Genomic DNA, 24,773 nt, shown 5'->3' with positions numbered 1-24,773 from the left:
AACGATCAGACAGTGCACTATATAGGGGATAGGGAACGATCAGAGAGAAATGGTTAGAGTTTAGGAGGAAACTGCGGGTTTACCGAGCTCAACAGCTCTGGCCGAGCTATGATATAAACAAAACACTATTGGCTATTGTAAAAAAAGGGAGGAGTTGTTTGATATGTCCTGCCCTAGTCTCCTGTTTGAGTGGAAATTACGTCAACATATTGAACAATGCTGCAGTTTCAAGGGACTTCAGAGGGGCTTTAAACCTTTAAAACTTGCCACTACAGTAGCATGAAGATGTCACTAGAGGGCATTAATACACAGGCAGATTGACTAAGAACTTACCAATGAATCACTGTTTTGAATTCTTGTTCTTGCTATGTTCAAAACAGTATACATGCTTACTACTTATTGAATACTACACATTATATACTGCATACTGCCTACTTGTAGGCATTATTTGATGCTAAACATGTAATTTTGTCTCACCTCCTCTAGCGGGAGCTCTTTGAGACGGACCAGGGAGCTGGACAGCAGCCCAACAATGAAGGGGGTTGGCGTACAGACGATGTCCATCATGGCAGGAGGCAGGACTGGGATGTAAGTGTGCTGCCAGGTGAACGGGTACAGCAAAGCCACTATGGCATGGCAGCATTTAGAGAGAGTGCTGAAGAGAGAGAGACAGGGATATTTATTTAGGATGTTTGTTAGAAAATCACATAATGTTGATATGATAGTGCTTACACATTTACACCAATAGATGGCAGCAAAGAATCAATCTGTGCTGATTGCCAAAGCAAGCCTCAGTATTATTATTGCTCATTCTTTGACTAACTTTTAAATGGTGCATGAATAAATAATCATCTTTAATTACACTGTAAAGCTATTTTCGGACCATTATAATTTTTGCATTGTGACATTTTATTACGCACCTGCCACATTTCTGTTACCATAATGCAAAAAAAAATGTCAAAGTAACATCCACATGAATGGCAGGACCCAAGGTTTCCCAGCAGAACATTGCCCAAAGCATCACACTGCCTCCGCCGGCTCGCATTCTTCCCATAGTGCATCCTGGGGTCATGTGTTCCCCAGGTAAGCCACGCACACACACCCGGCCATCCACGTGATGTAAAAGAACACGTGATTCCTCAGACAAGGCCACCTTCTTCCATTGCTCCGTGGTCCAGTTCTGATGCTCACGTGCCACTGTTGGTGCTTTCGGCGGGGTCAGGGGTCAGAGGTCACCCTGACTGGTCAGCGGCTATGCCGCCCCATACACAACACACTGAGATGCTCTGTGTATTCTGACAGCTTTCTATCAGAACCAGCATTAACTTCTGGAGAAGTTTGAGCTCCAGTAGCTCGTCTGTTTGATCGGACCACACGGGCCAGCCTTCGCTCCCCACGTGCATCAATGAGCCTTGGCCGCCCATGACCCTGTGGCCGGTTCTCCACTGTTCCTCTTGGAGCACTTTTGATAGAGACTGACCACTGCATACCGGGAACAGCCCACAAGAGCTGCAGTTTTGGAGCTGCTCTGACCCAGTCGTCTAGCCGTCACAATCTGGCCCTTGTCAAACTCGCTCAAATCCTTACGCTTGCCCATTTTTCCTGCTTCTAACACATCGACTCTAAGGACTAAAATGTTCACTTGCTGCCTAATATATCCCACCCACTAACAGGAGCCGTGATGAAGAGATCATCAGTGTTATTCACTTCACCTGTCAGTGCTCATAATGTTATATATACATAATGTGTGTATATAATAATAATGAATAATAATAAAAATAATCACTGAGTTTATCACTATAATATATTATTTTTTATCTTTTATTTTAAAATATTATTTAATGGACATTTGATGGGAGAATTCAAAAAATACTGGCCTAATTAGTAAGAAAATATAATTTCTTATTTTTGTCGTTTGGTTTTTCGCTAAAATATGACCTGGACTTTCCTTTGTGTGATTTACCTATTAAGATAATTTAAAAATAAATAAATAATAAACACATGATCCTTAGAAAATATTTCTATTTTAATCACAGGAATAAATTACATTTTAAAGTATATTGAAATAGAAAACCATTATTTTAAATTGTAATAATATTTCAAAATATTTTCTGTAGTTTTGATCAAATAAATGCAGCCTAGATGAGCCATTCAAAAACCATTACAAACAGTAATGTTGCCAAACTTTTGACTAATTTAGTGCTCTTTTCAATGAATGTATCATCTTATTTTCTAAAAGCCATTTCCTGCCTTGTAAAGTCATTCAGTCTGTCTCTAAAAACTAAAGTTTACACAATAGGATGCAGATTTCCTCTGATTTGCAGGACAAATCTTGTATTCTGTGATCTCATCTTGAAATGTATTTAATCAGGTCATCTTTCTCAAAACCATCTTTTTAGGGAAGACGCTGCTTTGACAATCCCAACAAAGGGACACGGCTCTCGTTACAGGCCCAGAACGCCATATGAGGACTAGTCTCGCTGCTTTTTCCGTAGAAAAAAAACCCATTGGGGTTGACTTTTGTTCCCAAGGCGACTATATAACACAACAGCATTTTTCCATATCTGTCTTGAGCTGTGAAAAATGGTTCCACGAGCTGCACTTTTTCCCCTCTTGCCGTGTCATATCTTTTCATTCTTCCCTTGTCGTCTTTTGGGTTCACGCACAAACACACGTGTGCAGTTCTCGAGAAAAGCAGCTCTCGATGCAGACAAAGCTCAGACTGACACACCACAGTCAGGGATCCAGAGGTTTATCATGTGAATCTGAATGTTTATTTGAACTGATGAATGCACAAGCGGACATCCAGAAAAAGGACCGCCTGCTCACCTGTCAATCAAACACTGTGATCGAACCGGATGCAAAACCACATCTGGCTGACAGCAGGAGTAAAAGGGTCATACCTGAGTTTATCTGCGGTGAAGATGACCCTTCGCTCCAGGAGAAGAGAAGCAAACACTCGCAGAAGCAGACGCAAGCTCAGAGAGGAAAACAAACACTCAAAATCCACATGCTCCAGACGGGAATCTGAAGGCCGACATAATTCTATCACCTACAGAAGGAGAGAGAAGAGAGAGAGAAGAGAGAGAGAGAGAGAGAGAGAGAGAGAGAGAGAGAGAGAGAGAGAGAGAGAGAGAGAGAGAGAGAGAGAGAGAGAGAGAGAGAGAGAGAGAGAGAGAGAGAGAGAGAGAGAGAGAGAGAGAGAGAGACTCAAAGTTTGAAACATTCTCAAGATGAAACTCTTTCAAGGCCACTGTAAAAAGAAACAGCATATTTCTACACGGCCGCCTTGTTCATATTCCCGCCTCTGAACTGACCTCTGTTCCTGAACCCGGCAGGAAGTTCTTAATGCTGATGGTTCTGCCCGGCGCTGGGAACGGAGCCTCCATAATTCCTCTCATAAAAGGCTGGACGAGCGCAGGAGAGATTGCTCGTCTCTTTTCTACCTCATCCAGGATCTACATCAGATGGAAATCCAACACACATGACGTGTGTGAGATCTGGTTTAGATCGCCATTTTCCTGAATCTACTTGTTTAAATAGTTTTTATTTTATTTTATTTGTTTGCCGACCAACCATTCGTTATTCTAAATAAATAACTAATTTTTTTTTTGATAATACCAATAACAATCATTGTAAAACATTTTTATAAATGTTTTGCTATACCACCCAAATATTATTCAACATCATTTAACATAAATAAATACATAAAAATAATCCACAAAGAACAACAAACATTATCATCATTTTAATAATAAATAAATAAATAAATAAATAATAATATAAATAAAATCAAAATAAAAACCAAAAAGGAAACCAAAACAAGATAAAATAATAAAATAAAATAATACAGTTCAAAATAAATAAATAATACCAAATATTTTTATTAGTTTTTTTCCCACCATCCAAATATTATTCAATTACATTAAAAAAGATTAATAATAATACCACCACCACTAATAAAAACAACAAACATTACTTTCAGTTTATCACTGTAATAATAAATAAATTAATACAAATTTAGTACAAAAAAATCTAATAAAAATAATAAATAAAATATGAATAATAATAATAATAACAATAAAAGTAAAAAAATAAAATAAAAAACTAAATAAAAAATAAAATAAATAATAATAATAACAATAAAAGTAAAAAATTAAAATTAAATATTACTAATTAAACTGACAAAGCACCAGACAGAGAATAAATGTAGACTGAGATTGCTTAAAGGCCAGATGAAATACCTTAGAGAACAGATCAAAACAGCCCAATCTGCTCACAATGCAGTAGACTTCAGGTAGACGCCTCCCTTTACCACTGGGCTGAAAACACACACACACACAAACCACCGGTGAGAATGCCCCCCAAAAAATTAATAAATATACAAAACAACATTTACTAGAAGTCACAAAAAGCAGAAAAAAGACGGCACACCACGGCTTGAAAATGGATCTGGTCAGGTCATGTGATAATGTCAAATGCTACTGTTTGAAAGATTGTACAATCTTAACAACAAAGGTACCGAAAGGTTTTCACAGCGAATGACCTTTAAGTGAACAGGTCTTAAAATAACCTTTTTTTGTGTGTTAAGAACATTTGTAAATCTTTGTGATGATTAAAATGTTATTTCCATCTGAGAGACTCTATTCAAATCTCATTCATGTTTCATCATAAATGTCTGGCCTGCAGTCTCTGAATAAATGTCTTCTGCATATGACAGAAAGAGAGCAGCGATGAAGCAGCTCACCAGTAAGCGTCGACAGTAGCCAAATCTTCGGCTCCCATCTTCTCCAGTTAAGACGAACGAGAAAGTCTCACTAAAAAAAAAACAGATTGGATTTGGTTCAAAATTGTGTAACAACGAGCAACTGATTCCCAAACACAAACAGTGCGAAAAATAATGATTTATGGTAACACTTTAGAATAATGGTCATTAGTTAACATTAGTTAATGTATTAACTAACATGAACTAACCATGAGCAGTACACATGTTAATGTATTTGTTAATATTTGTTAACATTAGTAATAATACAGCTGTTTATGGTTTGTTCATGTTATTCACGGTGCATTAACTAATGTTAACAAGATTTTAATAATGCTTTAGTAAATTAACATTAACAAAGATAAATAAAGGCTTTATAAGTGCAGTTCATTATTCGTTCATGCTAACTAATGTTAATTAATGACCATTATTCTGAAGTGTTACCGGATTTATTTCAGTAAATAGCATCAAATGTGCATCTATTACTGTCGAATAACAACCACGTGGATTTGATACCTGGGGAAATTGTCCACAGGTGCCCAGTCTTTAGCGTCAGGAAAACAGAACTGAGGAATAACTTTCAGCTGGTCTTCAGCTTCTCGCATAATCTTAAAGCTTCGCTCCAACTAATGAGGAAAAAGAGCCGGGAACACAGATCCATGAGTTCAGAAAACCTTAGGAGGAGGGTTGGGTATCGGTTAGGTTTTTTACGATTCCGGTGCCAAACCGGTACTTTTAAAATGCTTCCGGTGCCTAAACGGTGCCTGAACCGACTTTTTTTTTAAAAAGAGCCACAAAACGAAGGTGGATGACATTAAAGAATGGCTTTTTTTATTCTTTAAATTGAACAATTTATTAAAAGTTAAAAGTATATTTAAATATATAAATAGATACAAAACACAGTTTACTTAAATTCACAGTAAAAGCTAAGCCACAACTACAATATGCCTTATTTAACACTAAATAACAGCACTAACACTAGTGATATTACAGCACAAATAACAGCAAAGTAGTCTGTAGTCTTGGTCTGCTACAAACCAGCTTCACTTCAGCATTATTTTGCATTAATATGACCATATTCTCTGGCTAAATATTTTAGACCGAATCGCCTTAAGGGGGTCTCACACTGGACGCACGTTATATACGCATGAGCTCAATTTTGAAAGGTTTTTTTTTTCTTTTTTATTCAAAATATTTACAAACTTGTAACCTGTGTCATCAGCTATCTGATATTCTGAATTTTAAATAAGTGTAAGTGAATGTGTTTTTTCATAATGATCATGTTAGTTGATCTATAATGCGCGATGGGTGCCGTCATGTTAGTTTGCGCCTCAGAGAATCGGATCTGTCGGATTTACATCACGTACACTGTAAAAAATTATTATAATAATAATAATAATAATGCGTTCGATTTATATAGCGCTTTTCAAGGCACTCAAATCGCTTTACATAGAAAATAATGAAAATTATATGTTCAATAAGTTATGACAACATATGTTTTTACATTGTTTTAACTCATCAAAATAAGTTAAGAAACGTTAAACTTGTTTGTATTAGTTATACAAGAAGTAACTCATTTTTTAAAGTCAGTTTAACATAATTTAAGTTGAAATAACAAACATCCAAGTCGATTGTACTGCAAAAGTTCAAAATGTGCCTTTTTTTACAGTGTAAATCATCCTCGTCTCACGAAATACATGAAAGTGACCGGTGAACTCGGAGAAGAATAGAGTAAACTATATAGTGACTTATATAATGTGTGTCTGATATGAATAAAACAGTCAAATTATAACTGTTAGGAGGGATTGTTATTGCCACTTCCAGAGACATCAGTGTGTTTTTGCTGCTACTTATGTGCATTTAAATGTCTGAAAGCTAAAATAAACATGATGTGGTTGAAAACACTGAATCGTTGTGATATGTGACGAGGGATGAGCGTGCCTGTCTCTGGCTCCACGCCACAAAAGCACTGTTGATGGCACCGAAATGAGAAACTGAAATCTGCGTTCTGATTCGGTCCAGTACATGCCGGTTGTATAGACGGTTTCAACGGCAGCAACATAAACACACGCTACTTTTGTGGCCCAAACTTAACTTCCGGTAGACATCAATAACACCAGAGGATGCGCTATCTTTCTTATGCGTTAGCATCTTTAATTTTAATTGTGAACCATTATCTTAATTTATATATATTTTTTGTTGTTTCAGCATGTTTATTATAAAAAATCTCCCATTTCTGTCTTCAATATAGAGTGGGGAAACGCCTCACTTAAAGGGTAGGTCACCCAAAACTGAAAATCCTGTCATTAATTACTCACAGTCACGCTGATCCCAACCCGACAATGAACAAAGGTCTTACGGGTTTGGAACGACATGAGGGTGAATAATAATGACAGAATTAACATGTTTGTGTGAACTAACCGTTTAAGGACCATGTAATGCCGTTTTCTGTACAGTAGCCTATATAAATGCGTGCATGCTCGCCTTTCAATTATGCAATGCATCGGAATAACACGTTTCTTTGTTTCATAATATAAGATTAATGTTGGGAAACTTAAACTAGATTAAGAGACTTAACTAGATTAAGAGACTTAACTAGATTAAGTTGTTTGTTATTGAGTTGTTTGTTATTGAGATTGATTGTATATGAATGCATCACAAAAATCCCGTGCTGGGCACTGCAATTAATAGAGGATAAAGCGAAAGTTGTTTTACACTCCGTAAAGGCCTTTTACATACCTAATTAAATATTTTACGGTAAACAAAAATTCAATCAGCTATCCAGATGGCGACCACTTGACGTGAACAAATGTAAACGTGTCCTGATAGACGTGAAGAGCCGATCTGCATGATAGGATCACGGCGATCCCATGTGCAATGTGAAAACACAGCCAGAATGTGGCTGTGTTACCTCTACAGTAGATTAGTTCTGATAACAAGCAAATAAATAACAAGTAAATCACATTAGACATACAGTCTAAATTACATTAGACGCCGATCTCATATGCAGCATATTGGACATTTAGTAAGCACAAGGCTTTCTGGTGAGTCTCACGCACTGTTTTTGCGCTGGTTTCATGTGCTCTCTGCTTGATTTTTAATATTTATATCATGTTAACCAAGAATAGTACGTCAAAAATGTATTTCTACTGGGTAGTGCGCCATACTATCCACTATCCAGACCGATAAACAGACACAGACCGGAAGTTAACTTCGGGCCAGGCGCGTAACCAAAACAACGCGCGTGCGTTCGATGAAACCGTGTATAGGTACCAGTGCTATATTAGCACCGGGTTTCGGTACCCAACCCTACTTAGAAGACATTTACTGAACATCTTCAAGTCCAGATTTATTCTGCTGTGGATGTTTTTGGAAGAAAACTGTACCTTGAGAGGGAACTGCTGTGTGACTTCTGGTAAATACGGCACACCGGCTTTGGTCTTATGAAGAGCCACAACCAGGAAGTACTCGAACAACTTCCTCTCCTGCAGATCCATCAAGTCTCGCTCCAAAGTGCGATATCGCCCGGTCTGCCTCAGCATCGACTGGACCGACACTAATCTCTGACTGTGAGCTAAAACAGATGAGGAGGAAGCATAAACAGAAAAAACACATTTCCCCAATAGAACCTCATGGTAAGTGTAGAAGTGATGCTCGATATTAAACCCTAGATTGGAGGACACTTACCCTTTAGTTTCTCCTCGGTGTCACTTTCAGACTCGCTGTTGTCGTCCGTCACTGTGCCGGAGAAGAGAGAGGTAGAGGTCAAAGGTCACCAGGGAATCGGTATGCAGGTATTCTCAGACATATTTCATGCTTGGGTGCACATGTGTATCCTATAACGTAACATAATTCTATCATCCCTGAAAAAATAGGTCAAATGCTACTGACCCAAAACTGTAAACGTGTCCATAAAGCTAAGTGGACGCACATGTGACGCAGTTTGTAAAACGACCCCCAAACTCTGAATTCAAGCCACAGTACACAGTGAAGACAGTGAAGCATGGAGGTGCAAGCATCATGATATGGGCATGTTTCTCCTACTATGGTGTTGGGCCTATTTATCGCATACCAGGGATCATGGATCAGTTTGCATATGTTAAAATAGTTGAAGAGGTCATGTTGCCCTATGCTGAAGAGGACATGCCCTTGAAATGGTTGTTTCAACAAGACAATGACCCAAAACACACTAGTAAACGGGCAAAGTCTTGGTTCCAAACCAACAAAATTAATGTTATGGAGTGGCCAGCCCAATCTCCAGACCTTAATCCAATTGAGAACTTGTGGGGTGATATCAAAAATGCTGTTTCTGAAGCAAAACCAAGAAATGTGAATGAATTGTGGAATGTTGTTAAAGAATCATGGAGTGGAATAACAGCTGAGAGGTGCCACAAGTTGGTTGACTCCATGCCACACAGATGTCAAGCAGTTTTAAAAAACTGTGGTCATACAACTAAATATTAGTTTAGTGATTCACAGGATTGCTAAATCCCAGAAAAAAAAAATGTTTGTACAAAATAGTTTTGAGTTTGTACAGTCAAAGGTAGACACTGCTATTTTTTTGAACACACCCCTTTCAACTAATTGCCCAATTGCACAGCCTTAAGAGCGTGCATATCATGAATGCTGGGTCTCATTTGTTTTCTGAGAATCTACTGAACCTACTGGTAACTTGTTTGCCACGTAGCAATAAAAAATATACTAAAAACCTTGATTATTCTGGTTAGTCACATTGTACTGCTATTATTTTGAACAAGACTGTATATTTATATTAGGGCTGTCAAGACTATAACTCTTACAATTCGATTTAAACCATGTATTATCATTCTAAATATTATAAACTTAAAAAGAACAACTATATTCATTAGTTATTATTTTTGCTCTTTGTGTACTTTATCTTTGACCATGGAGCACAAAACCAGTCATGGTTTTATTATTAGTAGTAATATGCACTGCTAAGGACTTAATGTGGACAACTTTATAGGAAATTTTCTCATTATTTAGAATTTTGTTTTTTTTTGCACCCTCAGATCCCAGATTTTCAAATAGTATCTCGGACAAATATGGTAATATCCTAAGAAGTCATACATTAATGGGAAGCGTATTTATTAGATGATGTATACCTGGCAATTAAAAAACATCTACCCTTATGACTGATTTTGTGTTCCAGGGTCACATCTGTACTTTTTTATTACATTTTATTTATATTTTTGTTTATATTTATACATAAATAAGTAAAAAGTCAAATAAAAAGTAATAAAGTAAAAATTAAAACAAATGCATATTTATATAATGTGTGTGTTTTTACCTTTTCTCTTTAAAGGATAACTCCGGTGAGAAATGACCCTAGGGGTAACTAACAGATGGTTACAGAGTAGATCGTTCTCTGGGATGCGTTTTCATGACAATCGAATGTAAAGAGTTTTAACTCTAAAAACAGATTAGCTTATAACTCTAGTCTATGGGGCACAGAGTAAGTGAAATTAAATTGCTAGTTAATACCACTAACAAGGCTCAAAATATCCTCACACTAACACGGCAGCATAATGAGGGTCCCTACATGCAGACCGAAGCATTGAGAACTTTGTAAGAGTACAAACAGTTTAATAAGAAGATACTTTATACAGACAGCGGCCATCTTGGAAAACAGTCACGACGAGTCGAGCCACGAGCGCTGTGCTAAGTGATGAACTGTGACTGAATCTCATATGGTCCGTTGTTTCCGGAAGAAAACACTGAACGCCACAGAGAAAATTAATAAATAAAAATAAAAATGTCCATGTTATTACATTTCACAAACTTAATTCCTATCAACCAGCTCACTTAGAACAACGCTCGTAGCTCGACGAGTCGAGACTGTTTTCCAAGATGGTGCCTGTCCGTGAACGCGTAAGGCATTATGTTTATAAAGTATCTTCTTATTAAACTGTTTGTACACTTATAAAGTTCTCAATGCTTCGGTCTGCATGTAGGGACCCTCATTATGCTGCCGTGTTAGTGTGAGGATACTTTGAGCTGTTAGTGGTTTTAACTAGCGATTTAATTTCACTTACTCTGTGCCCCATAGACTAGAGTTATAAGCTTATCTGTTTTTAGAGATAAAACTCTTTACATTCGATTTTCATGAAAACGCATCCCAGAGAACGATCTACTCGCTAACCATCTGTTAGTTACCCCTAGGGTCATTTCTCACCGGAGTTGTCCTTTATATATATATATATATATATATATATATATATATATATATATATATATATATATATATATATATATATATATATATAGTATATCATTATAAAAAGTTTAAAAAAAATGGAATTTCATATATGTAAATGTAAAAATGTATGTATACTCAATTTACTCACACATTTATTTACTTTTCCTTTAAGAATGGCTTTCGCAGGAAAAGGTAGGTCTAAATTTAGCTAACATATAATGTTGCCCTCACAAACCTCTTCCTGAACTGGACTCAGTTGACTGCGAGACCCTTTTCATCCTCTTCTTCCCCCTGCGGGCCTCAAAGATGCCGTTGATTTTCTGCACCATCTGCGGAAAAAGAAAAACAGTCGTGGCCTTTGCTTTATCAGAGACAGCCCTTCCAAGTCCTTCGAAAGGAGTTTTGAAGGAAATTACTTTTCCTCCATTTTTCAGGTGTCTCATCTGCCTGTCACATTTTTCTTGGATTTTTATTAGCAGTGGAAGTATGCCGGCGGGCCAGTGTCTCAGTCAGCGGCGGACCAAAACCATAAATCACTGATAAGCCCAGGATTACACTGACTGGGCCCCTTTTTGACGGTACCTTTGGAATTTTTCTCCGCCGCCGGTTGTAAGGGTCGCCTGACAGGCACGGGGTGTCATCCGGGCTGCTGGGTGTTGATGGAGGGCTGACTCGGGATGGGGACGCGATGCCGCCTTCTCTGCCGGTCTTACGCAGTTCCAATAACTTGAAGCTGCGTCGATCTGAATTCTGCCTGAAGAAACCAGGCTTGGAGGAGAGCTGTCATTGAGAAATTGTAATTCAGAGTCAGATGCTAACTTAATTTATCAGGGTACCGTCATCGTGTCATTCCAAACTTTTATGGCTTTGAATCTTCCATAGGACACAAACGTAGATGTTTTGTGGAATGTACTAGCTGCACTTTTCAACATAATAAAAGTCTGAACATTTGAGGCTGAACATTTTCAGAAAAGTAACCCATATGACTTAATTTATCATATGTCAATCAATCAATCAATCAATCAATCAATCAATCAACTTTATTTAAATCGCGCTTTTACAATGACTGTATCAAAGCAGCTTCACAGTGTTAAACAGGACAATATTGCAACAACATTTGATTTGGCTGTATTTATCATATAGCGACAATGTTGGAAGATAGTATTAGTATTATAGTTTATCGAATTAAATAAGACCTAATTAATTAATTTTATTTGGATATTTAGTTGAATAACTTAGATCATAATTTTAGTGTCCCCAATATGTAATTATAATATGTATAAGTACATATACTGATGTAACTCCAGAGGTGGACAGTAGTTGAGTATTTTTACTTTCTATTAAAGTAAATATTTTAAGTATATACTTTTATCAGTGTTTTTCTTGGGACAACTTTTACTTCACTGCATTCCAAAGCATAATATATAACGTCATACTTTTAACTGCACTACATTTCATAAATAAAAGTTGTTGTTTTTTTACCTTTAACTCTTAATTACATTAGACACATATAGTACTTTCTTACTTGCACTCAAGTAAACTTAAGTAAAAGTATACAGCACTCAGAGGTGGATAAAGTACACGACTCTATTACTTGAGTAAAAGTAAAAGTACTACTGGTCAAATATTACTCCGTTACAAGTGAAAGTTGTAAAAACAGATTTTTACTTAAGTAAAAGTACAGAAGTATTTGTTTTCAAAAGTACTTAAGTATCAAAAGTAAATTTTCTTTTTTATGCCAACACATTATTTTATTATTTTTGTATAAATGCACATTATGCCATCATGGTTTAAGCCATTCAGTGATGCTCCATCAGACATACTACCATACCACTAAATTAAACTCATTTAAATACTAGTATATAAGTTACAAAGCTCTTTACAAAGCTGCTGTCACTTTAAGGCCGAATGCACGGATCCAATACACTGATACACATCTGATATTCTCACAACTTTACCATTCTCTTTCTCCCAGATGTTTATATTTTTAATATTTTATAAGAAATGCACCAAGTGTATCCCAACGAAACTAATCTTGATTTTTTTTAAAAACTGAAACATACTTTCAAAGTCTGGCTATGGGTGCACACACTTGAGCCTAAGAACCGTCTTCTTCTATTTTGCTATGAACTGATCAGTGTTCAAAAAAAGTTGGGGAAATGTATATGACATTAAGAGTGATTCCTGACAGACTGTCTGAAACAACCACAACAAATAACTTTTTAAAGAAGGAAAAAATCATCCACCGACTTTCAGAGCTGCAACAGAAACGACTTATGACCTTGATAGAAATGTAGCGGAGTAAAGAGTACGATATTTGTCTTTCAAAAGTACTGAAGTAAAAGTCATAAGTTTCCAGAAAAAATAATACTCAAGTAAAGTACAGATACTCAAAAAGTGTACTTAAGTACAGTACTCAAGTAAATGTACTTAGTTACTGTCCACCTCTGACAGCACTACATTTTTAATGTAATTAAGTATTAAATGATATTCAATATGAAACAACAAAATTTTGTTTCAGAATGCTGTGAAGTAAAAGTTTTCCAAAGAAGAACGCCGATAAAGTACATGAAAAATAAAATTACTTGGCAAGTAAAAATCCTCCACTACTGTCTGCCTCTGTGTAACTCACATCACTCATCTAAATGTTAGTATTGAATGCTGATACGCATGGAGAACTCGTTCTAGAGTGGAAACAATTAATCAGGAATGCTGTGCGAATACCTTGGATGGAGTGTCAGAAACGGGAGAGGAGGGCGAAGAAGGAACGGGATACTTGTTCCCAAGACAGCGGCTTTCCAACTCTATGTCTTCATATGGGTTCTCCTTCGATGGAGGGTCTTTAAGACAAAAATGTAAACCAAGATTATTAGTAGTGCTTGCTTGGACATGTTTCAAAACCCTAGTGCTATAGATATTAGTCTTTCGGATGAGATGTTAAACCGAAGTCCTGACTCTCTGTGGTCATTAAAAATCTCAGGATGTCCTCCGGAAAAAGAGTAGTTAAATTTGGTTAAATTTGCCCATTGGCCTCTGTCCATCATGGCCTCCTCATCATCCCCATATACTGATTGTCTCCTCTCCACTATAATATGATGTGTGGTGGGCATTCTGGCACAATATGGCTGCCGTCACATCGTCCAGATGATGCTGCACATTGGTGGTGGTAACAAATTATTGTTATTAACTTATAATGGGTAGCATTTTTCATTCCAAAAAAAACCCCCTGTATTTTTGACCTTTACTTTTTTCAGCAAAATATATAAATATTCTTAAGATACATTTCCTTGAGAGGTAAAATAGTTTTCTGATCAATTATACAAATGAAGTGACTTTATGCTTAAAACAAGAACACACATCTGCCAATGTGCTGAGAAAAATATATTTTTACTCTGCATTAAGTTTATTATTTGTCTTTCTTAAGTATAATAAGTCTTGTTTTCAGAAAAAAATTAAAACAATTATCTAAGTCAATTGGCATCTCAAGTAAATGTATCTTGATTTAACAATGTTTAGATATTTATACTGGAAAACAAGTCAAACATACTGAGTAGGAAATAAGCCTTGGTGTCTTTATGTATCTAGATTTATAGATTATCAATGACTTGAAGATAGTTAACTCCACATGAACTACTCCGGTACTGACGGTTTCAATGGACACGCACAAAACAACACGTTTTTGCTCACCCCCCAAAAGCGGCAATTTTAACATGCTATTAAAAATGATCTGTGGGGTATTTTGAGATAAACCTTCACATACACACTGGTGACATCAGAGACTTATTTTACATATTGTAAAAAGGGGCATAATCGGACCCATTTAAGGACAGATGATTCATCACTGGCAGACAATAAAACAAGAAACTAAAATCCCAGATTACATTTAAGAAGGGAATCAAACCATATCTAGACACCAACCACCTCTTACGTTTCAAAGTGTAAAAAAAACAACAACAAAAACAATTACACACTTGCCGTCCTCTACCAAACAAAAGTTAAAAACTAATTTGAATACTTTCATATTGATAAGTCATAAATCATGTTTCCTGAGAGTTAGTGGTGCTAGCTAATGTGGACATTTTGCTTATTTCCCTGTGTCAACACTGCCTGGTTTAGTCCTGCTTTTCAGCGAACTGACATCATGTGTTTGGTTCCTTTCCAGATGTTTGAGAGTTTGCCAAGGACTCCGGACAACCCTCATTAGCTGCGTGTGGCATCACCAGTGGCGCTAACAAGAAGATAAACTAGCAGAATCTTGTGTGAAGAACGAATGAGCCAGAGAGAAAGAGAGAGAGAGGGTAAGGGAAAATGTGTGAGTGGAAGAAAGGTGTTTTTTTCTGATGCAGAACGCCTCTGTCACGTCGATTCATCCACCAGATGCGTCTGGTGGGAAGAGAGTTTATGATGTTTGGGACATCCAGTTCTAGAACACAAGAGCACGCTATGCTCCACGTTCAAAACCATTAAAAGGATGGCTAGTTGCCAGAGCAGATTGAGAAACGCAAAATCACTGGTAAATATTCCATTATTGGACAGTGCCATTATATAATTACACACAACATTAAATACGTTGGCTTTGAAATTTAGCTTGGTCTGGCTACTAGATTACATATTTATCATAATTACAGGAAATCAAAGACTGTGCCATTTTTAGCAATCCTATAAGATCCTTATAAATCACACTGGGATCTAATAAACTAGTAGGGCTGTGCGATATTGAAGAAAAATGCGCTTTGCAATACCTTGTTAAAGGTGCACTATGTAGTATTTTTGCAGTAAAAGATCCAAAAACCACTAGGCCAGTGTTATATATTTTGTTCAGTTGAGTACCTACAATATCCCAGATGTTTTCAACTATTTGTAAATTGTGAGAAAATTGCTATTTTAACTATGGACTGGGACGTTTCAGCATAGCGTCTGGGGAAGTCGCCTGTCAATTGCGTCATATCTGCGCTACCCTCGGTTTCGGCTTTTATTTGGCAGGAGCGCTTAACTCTTAGCAGTGAGAACAAGTGAACGCACGGAGTAAAGTCATAACATCATTTTAAACACACTTAAATGTATCTAATATGATAAACAGAGCTGCATTACCTCATAATCATGACCGGAAGAGCGGATCTGTGCAGGCGCCCGGCGAATGTGTCCCGTTCCGTCATAATAAAAGTCCCGGTGCTCGCGAGCCGAGTGTTTGTGTAACAATCGCTCCAGCAGCCGTGCTCAGCTCCACAACACTCGGTCTTGCTCTGCTTCACACTACAGTTACGTTAATAACCGTATGCATGAACATGATTTCTGCCCGTGTCCTATTTTCCACCGGCTGTGATGTGAAGACCACATGTCCCAAGATGCTGCGCTCAAACTTTGCGTCATCAAATTACGCATTTGTTTTGAATAGGCGCCCTCCAGTGGACGGAAAGTTGCATAGTGCACCTTTAAATAATCGATATGCGATACGATATTGTTATTAGAGTTTAAAATCTATTTAAATTATATTAAAGCAATTATTTAAAAACTGCGTTTCAAGTTCTTTCTGGGGAAAGAAAGCATTGCTACAACTTCTGAAAGTGGACAGCAGTGTTTTAGCAAAAATGTATGTTAAAGGGATAGTTCACCCAAAAATGAAAATGTGATGTTTATCTGCTTACCCCCAGTGTATCCAACATGTAGGTGTGTTTGTTTCTTTAGTAAAACACTAAAGAAGATTTTTAACTCAACCGTTGCTGTGTGCCGGTCATATAATGGAGTGAATGGGTAACAAGTCTATGAGAGCAAAACATACAAACAAATAAAACATGCTTAGGCAACGTGCACAAAAACCCTGCTGCTCCTGACGACACATTGGTTTGTTAAGACACAACCCGATCAAAAAACGGCGCGATCATATATATATATATATATATATATATAGAGAGAGAGAGAGAGAGAGAGAGAGAGAGAGAGAGAGATACCTCATTAGTGCCTGCGCGGATCGGTTGAATTAGGAATCTACATAATGTATGTCTATGATCGCGCCAGTTTTTGACCTCACCTAACGGAAGTAATAGCCAATGGGAAAACTTGATGAGATTCGTCTAATATGAGGTATAAAATAACATAAATACTGTTGTGTTTCTCACAGAAACCGATCGGGTTGTGTCTTAACAAACCAATGTGTCGTCAGGAGCAGCAGGGTTTTTGTGCACGTTCCCTAAGCATGTTTTATTTGTTGGTTTGTTTTGCTCTCATAGACTTGTTACCCCTTCACACCATTATATGAATGACACACAGCAACGGTTGAGTTAAATATCTTCATTTGTGTTCTACTGAAGAAACAAACACACCTACATGTTGGATGCACTGGGGGTCAGCAGATAAACATCACATTTTTATTTTTGGGTGAACTAACCTTTTAAAAAATTAGTGTGTGTATTTGTTAGTTTGAGTGTGTCACAAGACACGAAACAGAACTGAAGGGATCACATGCTTTCAGAGCGGCGGCTTGTGCCACGTTTCGGTGTGTGTGTGTGTGTGTGTGTGTCAGACAGCAAGTTGTTGTTTTTCACAAGTTATTACGTATAATAACTCTTTTTAACGTCAAGCAAGTCACATTAGTAACAGTAGTCATGTGCCCAGTCTATTCTCTGCAATGTGCCGACCTAAAATATACACTTTTCACAATGTTGAAGTAGCTATTAAAATCATTCAGATATTGCGTGCCGTCGCGATATGTACATTTGCGATGTTTCGATAATTTCGATATCCCTATTGGGTAGTACATGTGTGTAAACTGTACGATGATGACACCTTCAGCATGCACTAATGGAAAACAAATAGAGCAAGATGAATTGCACTTTGGCAATTGTGGTTTTTATGGGTGCTGAAAAAATGAGGATGAAGTGAAAGAGGAGAATATTGATGTGGTCATGAGTAGGGAAAAGAGGACAACTTGGCAGGCCAATGGAAGTTGAGGTAAGAAGTTTTGTTTTAGCGTCATGTTGCGTTGATCAATAATATACACCATTTCATGTTGCATTTTTATTGGCCAGCCAGTAGACGTAGCAGCAAACATGATCACGATCAGAGAGATGATCATGCTAAATTTCTGAATTATCGCAGGCTATCTTTGGTTGCAAGACCGTCTTTGAATCTCTCTAACTGTATGACCACCGTTTAGGAGCCACCACCACAGAAATCGTCATGAGTGGTCATGTTTCGCCTGGGACAGCCAAAAATCATACAACGTGTACCTATGCATTTCCAGGATGTCTCAATCGTTTTGGGTTATGACCCATATTTCTGCCCATGTCCTATTTTCCACCGGCTGTGATGTGAAGACCACATTTCCAAGATGCTGCGCTCAAACTTTGCGTCATCAAATTACGCATTTGTTTTGAATAGGCGCCCTCCTGTGGACGGAAAGTTGCATAGTGCACCTTTAAATAATCGATATGCGATACGATATTGTTATTAGAGTTTAAAATCTATTTAAATTATATTAAAGCAATTATTTAAAAACTGCGTTTCAAGTTCTTTCTGGGGAAAGAAAGCATTGCTACAACTTCTGAAAGTGGACAGCAGTGTTTTAGCAAAAATGTATGTTAAAGGGATAGTTCACCCAAAAATGAAAATGTGATGTTTATCTGCTTACCCCCAGTGTATCCAACATGTAGGTGTGTTTGTTTCTTTAGTAAAACACTAAAGAAGATTTTTAACTCAACCGTTGCTGTGTGCCGGTCATATAATGGAGTGAATGGGTAACAAGTCTATGAGAGCAAAACATACAAACAAATAAAACATGCTTAGGCAACGTGCACAAAAACCCTGCTGCTCCTGACGACACATTGGTTTGTTAAGACACAACCCGATCAAAAAACGGCGCGATCATAGATATATATATATATAGAGAGAGAGAGAGAGAGAGAGAGAGAGAGAGAGAGAGATACCTCATTAGTGCCTGCGCGGATCGGTTGAATTAGGAATCTACATAATGTATGTCTATGATCGCGCCAGTTTTTGACCTCACCTAACGGAAGTAATAGCCAATGGGAAAACTTGATGAGATTCGTCTAATATGAGGTATAAAATAACATAAATACTGTTGTGTTTCTCACAGAAACCGATCGGTTTGTGTCTTAACAAACCAATGTGTCGTCAGGAGCAGCAGGGTTTTTGTGCACGTTCCCTAAGCATGTTTTATTTGTTGGTTTGTTTTGCTCTCATAGACTTGTTACCCATTCACACCATTATATGAATGACACACAGCAACGGTTGAGTTAAATATCTTCATTTGTGTTCTACTGAAGAAACAAACACACCTACATGTTGGATGCACTGGGGGTCAGCAGATAAACATCACATTTTCATTTTTGGGTGAACTAACCTTTTAAAAAATTAGTGTGTGTATTTGTTAGTTTGAGTGTGTCACAAGACACGAAACAGAACTGAAGGGATCACATGCTTTCAGAGCGGCGGCTTGTGCCACGTTTCGGTGTGTGTGTGTGTGTGTGTGTGTCAGACAGCAAGTTGTTGTTTTTCACAAGTTATTACGTATAATAACTCTTTTTAACGTCAAGCAAGTCACATTAGTAACAGTAGTCATGTGCCCAGTCTATTCTCTGCAATGTGCCGACCTAAAATATACACTTTTCACAATGTTGAAGTAGCTATTAAAATCATTCAGATATTGCGTGCCGTCGCGATATGTACATTTGCGATGTTTCGATAATTTCGATATCCCTATTGGGTAGTACATGTGTGTAAACTGTACGATGATGACACCTTCAGCATGCACTAATGGAAAACAAATAGAGCAAGATGAAATGCACTTTGGCAATTGTGGTTTTTATGGGTGCTGAAAAAATGAGGATGAAGTAAAAGAGGAGAATATTGATGTGGTCATGAGAAGGGGGAAAGAGGACCCAAAAATGGGTTGCAGATCTGAAAAAAGCGTTTTATTTAGACCTGTAGATCATTTGCTTTGCTCCAAAATAGGAACATTTTTTGTTACAATGTTGCATTTTCTTCTTAGTTCGGATTGATTTCACAAGGCAACATTTCAAAGCGTACCAAAATGTGTTTATCCGATTTGCATTTGAGTAAAACTGCCCTCTTATTTCCTCTGCGTCATCCATCAGGATGTTTGCTCCATGAGCTTATTGTGGTTTTATCTGTAGCATTCAAACCATACGCAAAGACTTGTACGAATGTAGCCTTCATTCTGATAAATTATGTATATTAGGGATGCATTAAAAGTTTGGCCGATACCGATAACAATGGCCAATCAGAGGGGTTTATGCAAGCCCAAATTTCAACAGCGCCCAAAATGCTAGAAGGAAATGCTGGTATCGTCCCATATCTTTCGTTGTTAATGTCACAGCCCTGCATCCAATCCAATTTTCCCAAGCCACGGATTAGACCTCACATCATGCTGTTGAGAAGACTGATGTGGGGTAACCCAAACATAGAGGACCACTGGCGAGGTTGAGGAAAGGAACACCAATGTTTGTGGTGGCCTTTCTCAGTTTGGTCCTAATTAAAGTTTCAAGCTCCTGGGCTTCTGGGAAATTGCTCTGTCAGGTGCACAGTCAAAGAGTCAGCCAAGTTTTACCCAGTACAATTGTGGTGCAGTGCATTGTCATACCTAGGATATCCTCGTAGACATTTTCCTCCGATAAAGTGCGCGTGAGGCCTAGCTTAGATAGATCGTAGAAATCTGTTCGACAACCTTCTGCTGCAGACTGTAGAAGATCTTCAAACTCGTAGGACTTCCTGCAGGTTCAACAAATACAAAGAAAATGAATAGGAAGATCTAGAAGAGACCAATTAAGTCCACGGGAAATTGAAGAACTTATAGGTCCTCTGGTTTAACGTGACTTTGGTGAACAAAAGTGGAGTTTGCACAGATTAGATTAAAAACAGACCCCCCTTTCCACAGTGAGGACACAAGATTAGAATTGCACCACAATGTCAAAAGTTTTTCCATAGTTGGGCTAGACTGATAAATGCTACCATTAAAACAGCATCTCCATAAAGACTGAGGACGGTAATCCTTTAGGGGAGTCTTGGTTTCAAAAGATTTATTTTCACATTAGTGTGACATAAAAATCAGATGGTAGGCTCCTAAATTTGCAAGGTTTTTCAGTCCACGTGCCATTTCTCCAGTGAGCATGTCTACGTATGGAATGGGAGCAATATGAGACAAGGAATTGCAGGTTTTTTAATCCTGACAAATGCGCCGTATGGATTTATTAAGCTTCCAAAGTAATACATCAAGTCACCTTTATTTATATATAGCGCTTTATACAATACAGATTGCTTTAAAGAGGCTTTGCAGTGATAACAGGACAATTATGCATTCCGGCATTTGTTCAGCTGAAGTCAGTGTTCAGTGTTGATTCAGTTCCATTGCAAAGATCATCAATTATTAAATTTATAAATTTCATCCATAAACAATTGTGCAAAAAATGATGTCATTGACTACGTTTACATGGACAACAATACTCCGATATTAATCTGATTAAGACAATACTCTGATTAAGAGCCTACAATGTAGACAGCGATTTCTAATTACCTTAATCTGATTAAAGTCATAATCTAACTAAACATAAATCGGATTATGACATGTGGAGTATGCCTATTTTAGTCGCATTATCGGAGAGCATTACAGACATGTACACACCTTAATCTAACTATTAACGTTGTGTCGGAGATTTCGCCGCATTTTGTGACAGGACACATAACGTTACGCACACCAGGGAAGTGCCGAGGGGAGGCTTTGTGAGTTCGAGCCTCTGCCCTTTTTGAAAATTAATCAAAAGTGCCCCTTTCAACAAACATCGATAATATTGTGGCCAATAAAACAGAATTGGAATTATAATTAATATAACCACGTCTACAAACCAGTAACAAATGGCGGAAAAGTCCCGTTTATCTTTTACGGATCTGTCAGTCAGAAATGTCGTTGCCATAACGCGCTGCTATGGGCGATGCGGGTTTGGCTGGACTGTTCATTCTGAACACTGCGTCCTCTCTCTATATTTTTATTTTTGTTGTAATTATTATGCTCATTGTAAAAGTAAAATACAATAAGTATCTGTAATCGCAGACCAGATGGGTCATTCAGTGAACGCCTGTGGCTCGACGGCAGGAAAAACAATCCAAACGGTCACGATTTTTAAACCTTTTTCATCATTAAAGGGGGGGTGAAATGCTGTTTCATGCATACTGAGCTTTTTACACTGTTAAAGACTTGGAATCCCATACTAAACATAGACAAAGTTTCAAAAGTTAAGGTGGACGTTTGATGGGAGTATTTCTTTGTCAAAAATACTACTTCCGGTTAGTCATAAGTTTCGGCAAGTTTTTTGAGATCATGCGTCCCCTTTGACGTTAATGGGGGCGGAATTTCCTTGTATGGGCCTTACGGACAATTCTACCGGAAGAGCGAGAGAGGGAGAGAGAGAGAGAGGGAGAGAGAGAGAGAGAGAGAGAGAGAGAGGGAGAGAGAGAGAGAGAGAGAGAGAGAGAGAGAGAGAGAGAGAGAGAGAGAGAGAGAGAGAGAGAGAGAGAGAGAGAGAGAGAGAGAGAGAGGGAGAGAGCGAAAGCAACAGGCTATGCCCATCAAAGCGCTGGCTTGTAGGATGCGCTGCACAGGTGATGTGCACATAACAATGTCACATAAAAAGTGCGTTTTTGGTTGCCAGACCAAGACAGTCCTGCACAGATTCCCCAAAACCCCGCGGTAAGGCAACAGTGGATGGAATTTGCTTTTCCGGATCAGCAACTGAGTTGCGCGAATGTTTATGTCTGTTCGCTGCATTTCGGTGCCGACTGTTTCATAAACAAGGCCCAGCTCGACGCCGGATTTTCCCAATCGCCTAATGCTGAATGATGGAGCAGTCCCAACGATAAAGGTCCCAACGTTAGAACCGCAGGCGGTGAGTGAGACTGCTTCAAATGTCTGTGTTTTTTTTTAGTCCGCTTACTGTCTACACAAACCACGCGTAAACACACAAACACACGTGCACAACTGCACTTCCCACGTGTACACCTTCAAAGACAAAAATACGACGATATAATTCAAGTATAAATATGTAAATAACACAAGCCGCTAAGCATATTATATAGTTAGTGTATAACTTGTACCACATAGAGACGTCCTGCTCTAGTCGTTTTTGCTGCTGCTCCTGTTCAACTGCAGCCTCTGGGTCTGATTCCGGATCATAGATGTATGGCTGTATCTGATTAAAAGCCATATTTTTATTTTGAATAAAGTTTTTTTCCCGCTGTTAGGGATGACACAGCTCGACTCAACACACTAGCGGCGCGCACACGTCATTGTTTAGCTCCGCTCACACGACACGCCCCCACCCGCTCGGCTTTTTTCGGAAAGACTCGGAACAGCGCATCTTTCTTATATAATTATTAAAAAAAATAAAGACTTTTCGGAGATATGCAGGATGCAATGCTACTCTATAGATACTCAAGATTGACATGACACTGACTGAAACTGAGTGTTTCACCCCCCCTTTAATCAAAGATATTATTCTAAATGTAGGCTGTCAATAAGGAGGAAAGAGGGGTAGTGTCTCTTCAAAAAAACAGAAAGAGACAATACATAATATTACAAAAATAAATCAACGTAAATGTATAAAACATTATAAAAACGCTTGTTTTTTATACTTCTTAATGTAAAGTAACACTGTCCAACAGCGACACCCGCAGGTGAAGTTAGCGGGTTTCCTGAGCCCATAAAATTAACAGACCTGCCAAAATCATGCTATGATTGGATGTTGGAGAACATGGCATGGGGACGTAATGACGGGCCATAATCGATCTATGCTCTATCACATGTAAAACGGGAACATGAACGGAGTACTCCAAAAGCAACTCATGTAAACACCTTAATCAGAATATTGTCTTATTTAGAATAAGGTCAATAATTAGATTACTGCTGTCCATGTAAACGTAGTCATTGTCCAGCTCAGTGTCACATGCCGGTCCGGTCTTGTGTGCACATGTGGGTTTTGTCCTTCTGAGCATGTGCTCCTGTCATTGTCTGATCCCTCCCCCTTGTTATCTGATTAGTGTTGATTTCTCCCACCTGTTCCCTCTTGATTTCTTCCCTTTATAAGCTCCTTGTGTTTGTCAGTCTGTGTTGGATCCTTGTATGTCTACGGCCTTGTCCACACGAACATGGGTATTTTTTATAACCGTGACTTTTTTTTACACGGTTCGGCCATTCGTCCACACGGAAACGCAGTATCAGGTCACTAAAACCGAACATTTTTGAAAACCCCTGCCAGGGTGAGGATTTTCAGAAACGCCGGTTGCAGCGTTGTCGTGTGGACAGTAAAACCGTTTTTGCCTTGCGACGTCAGAGTGTGCGCCGTTATCTGCTGTGTTTGACGTCAGATTGCTCGCCGCTGACTGCTTTGTTGACGATTCTGTGCAATGGCGGACGTAGCCCACATATTGCTGATAGGAACTGTGCTAACAGGGCTGCTTGTACACAGATATGCTCAGGTATATTATTACATTGCGGAACAGAGACGTCAGATTGAAATTCTAGGCTTCTGATTGGCCAACATGCCTTTACGATTAGGGTGATATCGCCGCCTGCTGGTGTGGCATGCTCTTGATCGCGGGTTTTTGCGTTTTCATGTAGACAAAGATTTCTTTAAAACCTAGCATGTGTGGACGGGATTTTTTTTTTTTTAAACGCAGGAGGAGAAACTCCTGTTATAAAAATACCCGTGTCCGTGTGAACTAGGCCTACGTCTCCCGTTTCCCCGTGCTTTCCCTGTCAGTATGTTT

General features: G+C 38.3%; 1 protein-coding gene across 2 annotated transcripts in view; it reads right to left on the bottom strand.

Moving 5' to 3' along the window:
- The window catches only part of si:dkey-82f1.1 (DENN domain-containing protein 2A), a 75,631-nt gene that overhangs the window by 10,386 nt on the left and 40,472 nt on the right, over nucleotides 1-24,773 (bottom strand). For both annotated transcript variants that reach the window (XM_067436470.1, XM_067436469.1), the window contains 12 exons: nucleotides 20,599-20,726; nucleotides 13,704-13,819; nucleotides 11,562-11,759; nucleotides 11,215-11,308; nucleotides 8,450-8,500; nucleotides 8,149-8,336; nucleotides 5,279-5,388; nucleotides 4,748-4,817; nucleotides 4,245-4,322; nucleotides 3,318-3,458; nucleotides 2,904-3,052; nucleotides 478-655 (listed from right to left, as the gene is read on the bottom strand). In XM_067436470.1, the coding sequence (XP_067292571.1) occupies nucleotides 478-655; nucleotides 2,904-3,052; nucleotides 3,318-3,458; nucleotides 4,245-4,322; nucleotides 4,748-4,817; nucleotides 5,279-5,388; nucleotides 8,149-8,336; nucleotides 8,450-8,500; nucleotides 11,215-11,308; nucleotides 11,562-11,759; nucleotides 13,704-13,819; nucleotides 20,599-20,726 (1,501 nt within the window). The remainder of the gene's footprint in view (nucleotides 1-477; nucleotides 656-2,903; nucleotides 3,053-3,317; nucleotides 3,459-4,244; nucleotides 4,323-4,747; nucleotides 4,818-5,278; nucleotides 5,389-8,148; nucleotides 8,337-8,449; nucleotides 8,501-11,214; nucleotides 11,309-11,561; nucleotides 11,760-13,703; nucleotides 13,820-20,598; nucleotides 20,727-24,773) is intronic.

Source organism: Pseudorasbora parva, chromosome 25 (assembly GCF_024679245.1).
Source record: "Pseudorasbora parva isolate DD20220531a chromosome 25, ASM2467924v1, whole genome shotgun sequence".
NCBI classification, from domain to species: domain Eukaryota; kingdom Metazoa; phylum Chordata; class Actinopteri; order Cypriniformes; family Gobionidae; genus Pseudorasbora; species Pseudorasbora parva.
The sequence above is the reverse complement of the archived record's forward strand: the minus strand, read 5'-3'. Positions and strand labels throughout refer to the sequence as shown.